A 13,735-nucleotide genomic window follows, 5' to 3' on the forward strand; every position below is an offset into this window, starting at 1 on the left:
CTTGAAGAGATCTCTAGTCTTTCCCATTCTGTTGTTTTCCTCTATTTCTTTGCATTGATCGCTGAAGAAGGCTTTCTTATCTCTTCTTGCTATCCTCTGGAACTCTGCATTCAGATGCTTTATCTTTCATTTTCTCCTTTGCTTTTCGCCTCTCTTCTTTTCACAGCTATTTGTAAGGCCTCCCACAGCACAGCCATAAACAAAAAGTTTTAATGCCGTGGAACTTAAGCGTATGATTGGTAAGTCGGACACATGTTTATATATATCCATAAAACCATCACCAGCACAGCAACCAAAACACATATCCACTATTCCCAGAGTCTCCTCTGCCTCGCGTAATTCTTCTCTTACTTTCTCCCTACACCATCCAACCAACCTCAGCCCAGCCTGCCCCATCTCTCAGCAACCACACATCTGCACTGTCACTACAGCTTAGTTTGCATTTTTCCAGAAGTTTATATAATAGAATCGTTTACACGTGCTCTTTTTAGTCTTTCATTTAAAATAATTTTGAAGTCCTATTGTCACATGTGTCAATAGTTCATTATTTTTTCTTGCTAAGTTTTATTTCATTGTCTAGCCATAGCAAAATTTGCTTACTTATCTGCTGATGGCCATTAGGGTTGATTTTACTTGGCTACTCAAAAATGTAGCTACTACGAACATTTCTATAAGACTTTGTTGGATGTCTAGTTCCTTTTCTCTGAGGTAAATATCTAAGTGTGGTTTGACTGAGTCATACAGAAGTGTATGACTTCTTTACACCAACTTGTTTGCACCAACTTGTTTACAGAAGTCATTGTATCATTTTATATTCCCATCAGAAACATCTAAGACTTCAGATTTCTCTACATTCTAAGACTTCAGATTTCTCTATATTCTTGCCAACACGCGGTATGATTTTTGTAATTATAGCTCCTCTAATGGGACATGTAGTATCGTATTGTAGATAAATTTGTTTCCCTAATGACTAATTCCATAAACACCTTACACAGGCTTACCGTGCCATGTATATACCTTCTTTATGGGTGTCGGACAAACTTTTTGCTAATATGGGGAAGGGACCTTGTTTATTTATTATCAGTACAATTCCACATAATCTGAGGAAGAGAACTTTATAATTCTCATGAAGTCTAATTTAAAAATGTGTTTCTTTATGGACTGTGTTTTTGCATTTTAACTAAAATAACAATGCCCAAGACAAAGGTACGTTTCCTCTGTGTTATCTCCAGTGAGTTTTATTATTTTACTATATATATACTTTACTATATATATATATAGATATCTACTATCTATACTATAGTATAGATATGTACTATCTCCAGCAAGTTTTATTATTTTACAACTTAAATCTAGGTCTAGGATCAATTTTCAGTTAGTTTAGGTATATAGTGTGAGGTATGGATCTGAATTCCATTTTTTTGCATATGAATATCCAAATGTTCAAGAGCAATTTGTTGAAAAGATTACACCTTCCCCACAGCACTGTCTTTGCATCTTTTTCAACCACTAATTTCCTAATGAAAGTGCATTTATTTCTAGAATTTTCACAGGTATCCCCAATTTTTAAAAATTCTCTTTCCGCCATTTTACTTTTTACAAAAGGGTCTACACTAGTACTTGCTTTTGCTAACCAAGAAAAATTTCACACACACAAAAAAAAACAGCTAGCATTGTGAAACTAGCATTCAGTGCTTGTTTTGTAGCAAGCCATTACAGAGGCATGCTCCAAGCAGCAAGAGTGTCACCACCAACCTCCTTCCAGGAAGGAACTAGAGCCAGCATCTCAGCATCAAGCTGCCATAGCTTTGAACTGTGTCTGTAAGCATATATACTTTATCCTTTTATATTCTGTGCATCTGTTAGCAAGGTATATCTCAAGGTAATTGTTTCTTCACTTGATGCCATTTCATCTTACAAAAGGTTTCAGAGAACTGCTCTACTTTTGGATCATGGAGGAGATCTGTACATTCCATTGATCATGGGTCTCTTACGCTAATATGATGTATTATGCTGATACTATGGCTTTATTATATATCTTCAGTTATACAGTGTTAGACTTTAAATGTTATCCTTTCGATTTCAATGATTTTCTCTACTGCGTGTTTATCTCATTGCATTTTTTATCTTTGTTACTATTTTTATTCTGTTTACTTTTCATTTAACTTGTTTTTTCTAGTTTATTAAAACAGACGCTGACATTTATTTAAGGCCTTTCTGCTTTTCATTTATATGGGCATTTAGTCATATAAATTTCCCCCTACCTATTGCTTTAGCAACATGCTACAAATTCTGGTATGCTGTGTTTTCACTCCACTTCAAAAAACTTTTAAAAACCCTATTATGATTTCCTCTTAGATCCAGGGGTTATTTAGAAGTATGTTATTTACCTTTCAACTATGTCAGATTTTTAAAATATCTATTACAAACATCTAAATTGAATTCATTACAGTAAAAAAAAACACCTGAATGATTTGAATATTTTTGAATTTTTTCAGACATATTTTACATTCCAGAATATGGTCTTTCTTGGTAAATATTTTGTGCACACTTGAGAATAATTTGCATTCTGCTACCGTTGGATCAAAGAGTCTATAAATGTCCAGCAAGTCAGGCTGGGTGACAGGGCTATCCAGATTTACTATACCCTTGATGGTTTTCTGCCTACCTGCTGTAGCAACTGAGAGAAGAAGTTCTATTTCTTCTTATACTTCTATCAGTTTTTGCTTTGTGCATTTTCAAAATCTGTTACCAGAGTATAAACAGAAATATTTATAATCATTGTATGTCCTCTTCATTAACTGATCCTTTTATCACTATGAAATAAACTTCTTTATCTCTGGTAATATGCTTTCCTTTGAAATCTACTTGGATATTAAAGTAACATCTCCAACTTGGTTTTGATTAGTATGGTATATCTTTACATTTAATGCATATTTCTTGGGTTTGGCATACACGTGAGTTTTGCTTTTCTAGCCAATCTGACAATCTTCACTTTTTATTTCGGGTGTTTAGACCATTTATGGTGCCACATCTTGGTATTCCTCCCATATGTGTTTTGTTACCACTTATCTTTTCCTGCCTGCTTTAAGACTAGGATTTGCTTCAATTTTATCCCCACCATTGCTTTATAAACTAAACATCTCTGTCATTTTAGCAGTGGCTTTATAATTTATAGTTTGGAAGGCTGAAGAGTGTCCCCAAAGTATTGACATCTTAATTCTCGGAACCTGTGACTAGGAATACACAGCTGCAATTAAGCCAAGGATCCTGAGATGAGGGGACTATCCTGGAAAATCCACATATACCCTAAATGTAACCATAAATGTCACTGTAAGAGAAAAGCAGAGGAAGATCTGACAGACAATAAAAGGTAAGGCAACGTGACCAAAGGCAGAGACGGGAGTGACACTGTCATAAGCCCAAGAATGCTGGCAGTAAGCATAAGCTGAAAAGCAAGTAACAGATCTCCCTTAGTGCACAACTCTACTGAAACTGATTTTGGCCTAGCAATGGTTTTTGGGTTTCTGGCATCCAGAAATGTGAGGGAAATGTTTTCTGTTGTTTTAAGCTGCCAAATTCCTGGTAATTTGTTACAAGAGGCAAGAAAAAATAATAGGATAGTATGTATCTTTAACATATCACAGTCTATCTTTAATTGTTATTATACCACTTTACATATAGTGTCAGAATCTTACATTATACTTCCATGCTTTAATCGTTTGGCATTTTAAAACAATTATTTATTTCTGGTTTCACTGGGTCTTCACTGCTGCACACAGGCTCTCTCTAGCTGCAGTGAGCAGAGGCTTCTCCTGTGCACAGGCTTCTCCGTGTGGTGGCTTCTCTTGCTGCAGAGCATGTGGTCGAGGCGTGAAGGCTTCAGCAGTTGCGGCTCATCGGCTCTAGAGCGTAAGCTCAGTGGTGGTGGTGCACTGGGTCAGCTGCTCTGTGGCATGTAGGACCTTCCAGGACCAAGGATCAAACCCATGTCCCCAAGACTGGCAGGCAGATTTTAACCACTGGACCACCTAGAAAGTTCCTCTTTCGGCCTTTATACAGCTGTTTTTGTTGTGAATTTTGCTTTTAAATATGTTTAAAACCCCAAAATATAATGCTGTTTTTTATTATATTGTCAATTATCACTTAAAATTACTTTGGTAAGAGAAAAAAGACTTTATTTACACAAGTAATTTCCATTTCTTGTGCTCTTCATTTTTTTGTTTAAATTCAGAGGTTCAACTGGTATTATTTACCCTGTGTGAAGCATGTACTTTAACATTTCTTATAGCTCAGATCTGAAAATGTCTTAGTTTCACTGTATTTTTTAAAATATATTCTTGCCGATTATAAAATTCTAGGTTAATGTTAGTTTCTTTCAATCTTTTTAAAATGTTGCTATATTATCATTTCACTTGAATTGTTTCCAGTGAGAAACCTGATTTCACCCTTACCTCTGTGCCTCTAAAGTTAATGACTTTTTTTTCACTGACAGTTTAAGATATTTTGTTTACCACTGGTTTTAAGCAATTTGATTATGATGTGCTTTGATGTTTCCTTCATGCTTCATGTGCTTATAGTTCACTAACTTCTGGACCCATGGGCTTAAAGCTTTTATCCAGTCTGGAAAGTATTTACTATTTCCTTCCCATCCCCTTCTTCAAGGACTCCAGATATTTGTACATTAAGCTACTTAAAGTTGTTTTACAGTTTTGGAATTCTATTCTCTATGTTCACATTTTGAATAGTTTCTATAGCTAATGCCTTCAAATCCATTAATTCATTAACTAATCCTTTCTTAATTAATTAATCAATCAATCCTTTCTTCTGTAGTATCTAATCCGTCATTCATGCCAACCAGTGTATTCTTCATTTCAAATAGAGTTAGTTCATTCTCAATAAGTTCAGTATTAATTTTCTGTATCTTCCATATCTCTATTCAACTTTTGAACAGATGGAGTGTACTTATAAAAACTGAGAAAAATATTTTCTCCTAACTCTCACATGAGAACCTAGTTGTCTTTTTAAGCCATACAAAGATTTCCAAAAATGCAAAACAATACAAGTTTTCTCATCAAATATTATTTTGTTTTAGAAAGAGTTACTAGTCATAAAAATGCAATTAGTTTATTATCATAAGTAAATTAATTTTTTAAATGTTTTAATTTCTAATTCATAAAATACCAATAGATATAACTCACATTGAAAAAAACAGAAAACAGTTCTTGCTCAAATCAACTGATTACTCTCCTCAGTATTGGTTATGTCTTCCTGCCTCTTTGCATGCCAATTAATCTTTGACTGAATAACAGATAATATAACCTTAGCTTTGTTGGGTGCTGGATATTTTTGTAATCTTATCAGTTTTCTTGAGCTCTGCTCTAGACTGCTGCTAGGTTGCCTGGAAACAATTCAATTCTTTCAGGTCTTGCTTTTATTTGTTAGATGGGTCTGCAGTAATGTCCAGTCTAGGACTGTTCTCCACTAGGGAGGCAAAAATATGCTGTATACTTCATTCAATGCCCCATGGATCAGAAGTTACCACTATAGTGATAGGCATACACACAATTACTGGCCCTGTACCAGGCACCAGGCACCACTCCCTCTAAACCTTCCCAGATGGTCCTTCCCCCAGCCTCAGGTAGGTTTCTTTACCTGCAGGCCCTACTCAATACTCTGCAGAATATTTGAAGAGTGTGTGTTAGTCACTGAGTTGTGTCCGACTCTTTGCGAGCCCATGGACTATAGCCCACCAAGCTCCTCTGTCCATGGGGTTCTCCAGGCAAGAACACTGGAGTAGGTTGCCACGCCCTTCTCTGGAGTTCTTTGTACAGATCTCTCTTCTGGTGTTCTGACCACTGCACTGTAGGTATGCTGGTCTTTCTGGACACTCAGCACAGTCTCCTCAACTCAAGGTGTTAGCCAGACTCTGTTGCATTTCTGCTTCCATGTATTATGGCCTGAAAACTCTCTCAAGGTTAAGTGAGGCAATCATGGATATGATTTATTTCTTGTCTCTCAGGGATTGCTTTCATTTGCTGCCTCAGGTCTGGTGTCTAGAAAATGTTTTTCTTTTTGGTTGTTATAGAAGAAAGGGTTATCACTATTATGCCTTAACTAGAAGCACATATCTCAATTCAAACCAACAGATTATGGTGTAACAGAGTGAAATAAAATTCACTGATATGGTTCCAGATTTCATGCTACAAATTACATTTAACAAACAAGCACTTGTTCAGTTTTGGGGTAATATCAAAGATGATTCACAATTATCTAAAACTGCTTTTTAAAGTGTTCCTCCCTAACAAAAAGTAAATTAGGGCTGCCAGGAACTGGGTGGGAAGGGGAAGTGATTGCTAAGAAGTACAGTGTTGCTTTGTGGGGTGATGAAAATGTTCTGCAGAATTCCCTGGCAGCAGTGGTTAATATTCTTTGCTTCCAGTGTCGGAGCACAGGTTTGCTCCCTCGTTGGGGAACTAAGATTCCACATGCCATGAGGCATGGCCAAAAAATTTTAAAGAGAAAAAAAATGAAAATATTCTGAAATTAGATATGGTGATAGCTGTAGAACTCAATGAATATATGAAAATCTACTGAATTCTACACTTATATTTATAAGATGAACTTTATGGTATGGTTCCCTGGTGGCTCAGATGGCAGGAAGATCCCCTAGAGAATGGCATGGCTACCCACTCCAATCTTGCCTGGAGAATTCCATGGACAGAGGAGCCTATAGGGCTACAGTCCATGGGGTCACAAAGATCTGGACATGAGTGCACAACTAACTCATCTCCTAGCTAACTCGGAGAAGGCAATGGCACCCCATTCCAGTACTCTTGCCTGGAAACTCCCATGGACAGAGGAGCCTGGTGGGCTGCAGTCCTTGGGTCGCTAAGAGTTGGACATGACTGAGCAACTTCACTTTCACTTTCCACTTTCATGCACTGGAGAAGGAAATGTCAACCCACTCCAGTGTTCTTGCCTGGAGAATCCCAGGGATGGGGGAGCCTGGTGGGCTGCCATCTATGGGGTCGCACAGAGTCAGACACGACTGAAACGACTTAGCAGCAGCGCAACTAACACTTTCACTTTCATGTGGTATGTGAACTGTATCGCACTGTAAAAGACTCCCCAACTACGTATGAAATTCAAAATCCATCAGGCCAGATTTTAAATATATACTTCAACCCAAACAACTTGTTACAGTAAACTGAATAGCCATACACTAAGAGGTTTTTTACAATACATTTTCTCACCAAGTACTATTTTGCTTTAGAAAAAGTTATTCTCCAAGAAAATGTTATTTATGCTAATATGTAATAGGTTTATTATTACTTTAAAGTGAATTAACAAAAATTTAAATTTTTTGTTTTAATTTCTAATTCAGAAAATACCAACAGATAAACCCATATAAAGAAAAATTCTTTGGATTTCCCAATAAAATTTAACATTATAGAGTCCTAATGCCATATAATTTAAGAACTGACAAGTCTATGCCAACATACTATGCCAGAGATTCCATACTGGTGTAATATCTTAACAGACATAAAATATATTAGTCAACAAAAGTAGTTAACAAAAAATGCTAAGAAGGTATGTAAACCCACACTAAAGTTTGTTACTTAATTGCATGTCTTACTTGGAAGTTTCTGGCAAGCCAGCTGAAAGTTCCAGAAATACAGATAAGTAGTAACCACGAACAACTCCATTTCCATCCTCAAAAAAAAAAGAAAAAGATGTTATGTAAACAGAAACTCCAGTTAATTTAAATGTAAAAATGTAAGCCATAATGAAACAAAATATAGAACAGTATCTGATATTTGGATAGAGAAGTAGTTTTAAGTTTAAAAGCAGTAAGAGAGCTGATAAAAAGACCAAGAGTCCACAAACTTTTTTTTCTACATAGAAGAAGAATTAGATAGATATCTATCTACATAGATAGAAGCATTAAAGCATACAAACAAAGGAAAATATCAACTACTTTGAAAAGAGGAGTTTCAACACATACGGAACTCTTAAAAATGAGCCTCCAAGAAAAACAAAAACCCCAAAGAAATATACCCCAAAAATGAAAAGTCTCAACTTCACTAGGAAGTTGAGGAAGGAGACAAAAAAAAAAAAAAGGAGATAATATTTAAGATTAAAAAGGAGTAAATTAGAAAAAGGTAACACTTGATGTTGAAAGTAATTAAATATAATTTCTATGTTTCATATGTCAGGATTCCATATAAGATTCTGTCTGGAGATTTAAAGTTGCTCATATTTCTATTGCAGAGATTTTACGAATAAAATTATTCCCTTCTGTATTTCTCAAGGGCTGTGTGAGATTACATTTGTTAAAACCACATGTATAAACACATTTGCCCAACCAGACTGTGAGGGCTGAGCGCAGGGATAGGTCTACAGAAGGTTACAGCTATTTCTGAACCCCTTCATTTATAGGCTACTTTGCTCTCAAAGGTCCTGATGCAGCATTCAGGGTTTGACATGGTAATCATTCAGTGAACACAACAGTACAGAAACATGAATAGTCAGTTAAGGGAAAAGAGTTGGACACAAAAGACTATACGTTATCTCATTATATAAAATTCTGAAAAAGTAAAAGTATAGTGACAAAAACAGACCAGTGGTTGAGAGGGGCCAGGAAGAGAGGAAAAAGGATTAGCTGAAAAAGGTAAATCAGATAACTTCTGAGGATGACAAAACTCATGACTATGATAATGACTGTGCAACTGTATGTATTTGTCAAAATGTGCTAAATTTATTCAATATAATGAAATATAAATTATTTAGCAAATTACACTGATTTTTAAAAATCAACCAACATCCATGTGCAAATAACTGGAGTTTCTTCTTTTAAAATTTGGTCCTAAAACAACTTCCCTGGAATACAGTCAATTAATAAAAGGTAGCAAACATTTTTTATTCTGATTCTATCACATAATAATATTAGAAATTTCTCTTTGACCTAATTTTTAATTTTAAGGAACAAGATTTTTATAATTCTTATCGATGCACCATCTGTACCTCTAACAAAATACCTGCTTTAAGAATTTTCAATAGGCAGAGGATTCTGGAAAAACTGCCACAATGGCGCATAGTTTTTAAAACTCTCAAAATCTGAAAGTAAAACAACAATTGAACATCAAAACAAAACGTTCACAAACAACATTTACAACAAAACCAGGTAACAGATTACCTCCACAACCCCCAAAACATAAGCAGATAAAGACAGACCAACTATAATCACAAAGACCTGCCTTGTATCAACACTGTGGGAGGAAGGAGAGAGAAGCAATGGGACATCTAATGGACCAGAAAAAAGGAAAACCACCAAATGGCCAAGAGTTAGTCACTGAAAAGCATCGTAAGCCACAGAACACTAGAAAATGCAAAAAAGTTGCTCAATATAATACCAACCGAGTATAAAAACTAAATGCAGTCTAGTAAGTCTAAACTCTGAAAAACGAGTATCCAGGGTCTTTGGGGACAGGTCTAAAGACTGCAAAGGAACTGCTAAGAGGAAAATAAAAGATAAATAGCATAGAAATAACACAAGCAAAGGAAGGAAAAGGTCCAGATTACAAGGATAGAAGAACCAGGAAATCTCTCAGAAAGCAAAGCACCGGATTTCTGATTGACATATCACATTGGTTATACACATGCAAAAGAATGAAGCTAGACCCCTCCATCATACAAAAATTAACTCAAAATATATTAAAGATCTAAACATAAGTCTTAAAAGTTATAAAAGTCTAAGAGGAAAATATAACCGAAAAGCTCCATGACAATGGAGTTGGTAAGAATTTCCTAGATATGAAACCATAAGCCAAAACAGACAAACTGGACTACAACATAATTTAAAATTTCTGTCCTTCAAAGGTCATGATCAACAGAGCAAAAAGAAACCTTAAAAGTTAGAAAAATATGTGTAAATCATATACCTAATAAGGGGTCAATATCTAGAATATGGAGGCTTTCCTGGTGGCTCAGATAGTCAAGAATCCGCCTGCAATGCAGGAGACCTGGGTTTGATTTCTAGGTCAAGAAGATTCCCCAGAGAAGGAAATGACTACCATTCTATCACTCCTGCCTGGGAAATTCCATGGAAAGAGGAGCCTGGTGGGCTACAGTCCACAGGGTTGTGAAGAGTTGGACTTGACTGGGCAACTAACATTTTCACATCCAGAATATATACACTTGAACAACTCTACAACAACAAAAAACTTGATTAAAAAATGAGCAAAGGACTTGAATACACATTTCTCTAAAAAGGATATACAAATGTCTTAACAAGCACATGAAAAAAATGCTCAAAAACACTACTAGGGTATATAAATCAAAAGCACAATGAATTACCTCATCCCCATTAGTATGGTTATTACCGAAGAAACAGAAAACAAAAAGTGCTGACGAAGATATGGACCAATTTGGACCCTTGTGCACTGCTGATGAGAAGGTAAAATGGTGCAACTACTGTAGGAAACAGCATAGTTCCTTAAGGCACTAAAAACAGAACTACCACGTGGTACAGCAATGCCCTTTCTGGGTATATGTCCAAAAGAATAAAAAGCAGGATACTGAAGAGATATTTACACACCTATGTTCAAAACAGCATCAGTCACTAAAGACAAAAGACAGAAGCAAGTCAGATATCTGCTGATAGATGGATAAATAAAACGTGGTATATACATACAACAGAATATTACTCAGCCTGAAAAGGGAAGGGAATTCTGATATAAGCTAGGAAGAGGAGGAATCTTAAGAACATATGCTAAGTGAAAGAAGTCAGTAACAAGAAGATGTTACTGTGTTAAGATTCCACATATGTGAGGTATCTAGAGTAGTCAAATTCACAGAAAGAAAAAGCAGAGTGATGTGTCTGAGGAGAAGGGGAAATGGGGAATTATTCTTTAACTGGCAGAGCACTTCAGTTTTGCAAGTTGAAAAAATTCTGGAAGTTAGTTACACAACAATGTAAATATACTTAACAATACTAAATGTACACTTAGAAATAGTTAAAATGGTAAATTTTATGTTATGCATTATTTACCAAAATGAAAGAGAAAATAAAGGGTAAAATAACATCCCTACAGACAATGAAAGCACCCTAGAAAAACAAACTCAAAGATCAAAATTGTAACCTATTTCAAAATAACCTAAAGGACTCTTAAGAAAATAATATGAGAGCCTGCAGGAAGAAAAGAAAAGCTGAGAAAATATGATATGAAAGAATAACAGAAATCAGTATTAGAAAAACTCAGATATCAAGTAACACAACTAAGGGAAGAATCAGAAATAAAAGGAAGTTATTTAAGAAATAAAGACTGAACTAAAAGAACGTTCAGGGCAAATAAGCACAACAGCTGATCTCTTTTAAAAAATAAGTGAACAAGGAAAAACTTTTAAGTTAAAAAGAAATGAAGAAAGAGCTAAAAAATCAGAAAGTGGTAAGTATTAAAGACAAAGGCAAAGAAGATTCAAAATGCAGATAATAAAAGTCCCAAGAGAAAACCAACAGTAGAAACAAAGGAGATATTTAAAACTGTAACTCAGGAAATATTTTCTTTTAAGAAATCTAAAACTATACACTGAAAGAGCCCAGCATGTAACTGAGAATACAGGCCCAAAAAACCCAACACATATAGTAGTAAACTAGTGGATTTAAAAAGGATGGGAACTCCACTCAATGCTCTGGGGTGTCTTAAAAGGGAAGGAATTCTAAAAAAAGAGTGGTAAAGGATATAAATTATTTTCAACATACAGAAATTCAGGAAATATTGTTTCCATTAACCTTTCCAGTAGAATTTACTAGAAAACAAGCTCTGAACCCTAACAGCTGTCTAGACACAGCAGAGGGAAATGAGAGTATATGCAAAATAGTTTTTAAAGCTTTCTCAGTAACTGATGGTAGAATTTCTCAAGTTGATGGTAGAACTGAGTTCCTCTCCTGAAATTTTCTTTATAGAGCAAATGAATGATTCATTATGATACATTACAATTCTCTTATTTCCTATGGTTTCATAAAGTAGGTTCCTAGAATAGAAGAAATGAGTTGTGGGTGTAATATAAAGAAAATTTAAAAATTCTATAATTCTGAATTTGAACTATAAGTGTTAGTGTGACCTCATGAGTTATTTTATTTTTTAAAAAATACAGACAGGGACTTCCATGGTGATTCAGTGGCTGGGAATCCACCAGTCAATGCAGGGGACGTGGTTTCACTCCCTGATCTAGGAAGATGCCACATGATGAGAAGCAACTAGGCCCAACTGCCACAACTACTAAGCCCATGCTCTAGAGCCCAGGTATCGCAACTAATGAAACCCACCAGCGCCTAGAGCCTGTGCTTCCTAACAAGAAAAGCCATCACGATGTGAAGCTCAAGCATGGCAAAGAGGAGTCCCTGCTCGTGGCAACAAGAGAAAACCATGCACAGCAATGAAAACGAAGAAAGCTCAGCTAAAAATAAGTAGAATTTTTTTAAAAAACTTAAAAAAAAAATTACATATATACATGTGTCAAAAAAAAAAAAAAAACAACCCCAAACAGGGAGAATAAGATGGTGGAGGAGGAGGTGGATGTGGAGTACATCTCTCCATGGATGCATCAGGAATACACCTTCAGACACAGAAGTGCACACACAACACCAGCTGAGAGCAAACAGGAGCACCTGACCAGCGGATAAGAATATACAGAATCATGCAAAGCTCAGGAAGATGAAGGAGGAAAAACAGGAGTGTTACTAGGACTGGACCTGCCCTCGGTGGGTGGGGCAACTGAAGCAAGGGTCCAATCCCCACATCAGGGTAACTGTCTGAGTCAGAGGAGACACATTTAAGGCAGTAAGTGAAACAGCTGATATGCGGCAGCCAAAATGGAATGAGATACAGACAGTCCCTGCCGCAGCCATGCATACCCTGGATAGGCAGGCAGGTCCCCTAGAAGGCCAAGCAGCTGCGATCTGGACCTTAGGGATTGTGGAGCAAACCCAAGACAAGGGCTGCTGTTGACTGTGGAAAGACTGACAGAGGTGATGTAAGGGAGGAGATGTGGTGGGAAATGCCCCTGGAGGAAAGGCGGGCAGCCATGGAAACAAGGCGTAGGGGATGGAGCCATCACCACAGCCTCTCTTCCCCCACATCCAGCATGGGAAGATGAACAATAGAGAGGCTGGCCCACTAATTGCCTGACGCACTGTACTACAGAGGAGGACCCCACCCAGGGTGTCCCTTTAAGTGCCTGACACGCAGATCTACAGATTAGGACCCCAGCCAGGAGGGGCCCTCTATGTGCCTGATGTGTGTGATCAACAACAGAGAAGGACCCCAGGCAAGGGAGCCCTCTAAGCACCTGAATGGGCAGAGCTAAAGAGAAAGACTAGCCAAACAGGCCTTCTGATCCCCAGTTTCCGGAGGCTTGGAAAAAGACTGATAGGGCCGTAACTCCAGTGGCTGAGGCAGTCCGTGTCCCTGCACACTTGGTGCCACCAGGGTCCCTGTAAGCCAAGCAGCTGCGCCAGCTTCATGCTGAACCCTCAGTGGGGCAGAGCTGCCACAGGCAAAAAAAAAGTCTTGAGTCTATACACGGGGGATCGCTTTGGTTGTGTCCAACTCTTTGTGACCCTGTGGACTGTGGTCTGCTAGGCTTCTCTGCTGGCAGGGGTGGTGGTGGTGGGGGGTTCTCTAGGCAAGAATACTGGAGTGTATTGTCTAATACTGGTTGCCGTGCCCTT

General features: G+C 37.1%; 1 protein-coding gene across 6 annotated transcripts in view; it reads right to left on the reverse strand.

Annotated features, from left to right (window-relative positions):
* The window catches only part of TRIM37 (tripartite motif containing 37), a 140,030-nt gene that overhangs the window by 83,330 nt on the left and 42,965 nt on the right, over nucleotides 1-13,735 (reverse strand). For all 6 annotated transcript variants that reach the window (XM_012185193.4, XM_012185194.5, XM_042255311.1 and 3 more), the window contains exon 12: nucleotides 7,640-7,716. In XM_012185193.4, the coding sequence (XP_012040583.1) occupies nucleotides 7,640-7,716 (77 nt within the window). The remainder of the gene's footprint in view (nucleotides 1-7,639; nucleotides 7,717-13,735) is intronic.

The sequence above is a fragment of the Ovis aries genome, chromosome 11 (assembly GCF_016772045.2).
Source record: "Ovis aries strain OAR_USU_Benz2616 breed Rambouillet chromosome 11, ARS-UI_Ramb_v3.0, whole genome shotgun sequence".
NCBI lineage: Eukaryota > Metazoa > Chordata > Mammalia > Artiodactyla > Bovidae > Ovis > Ovis aries.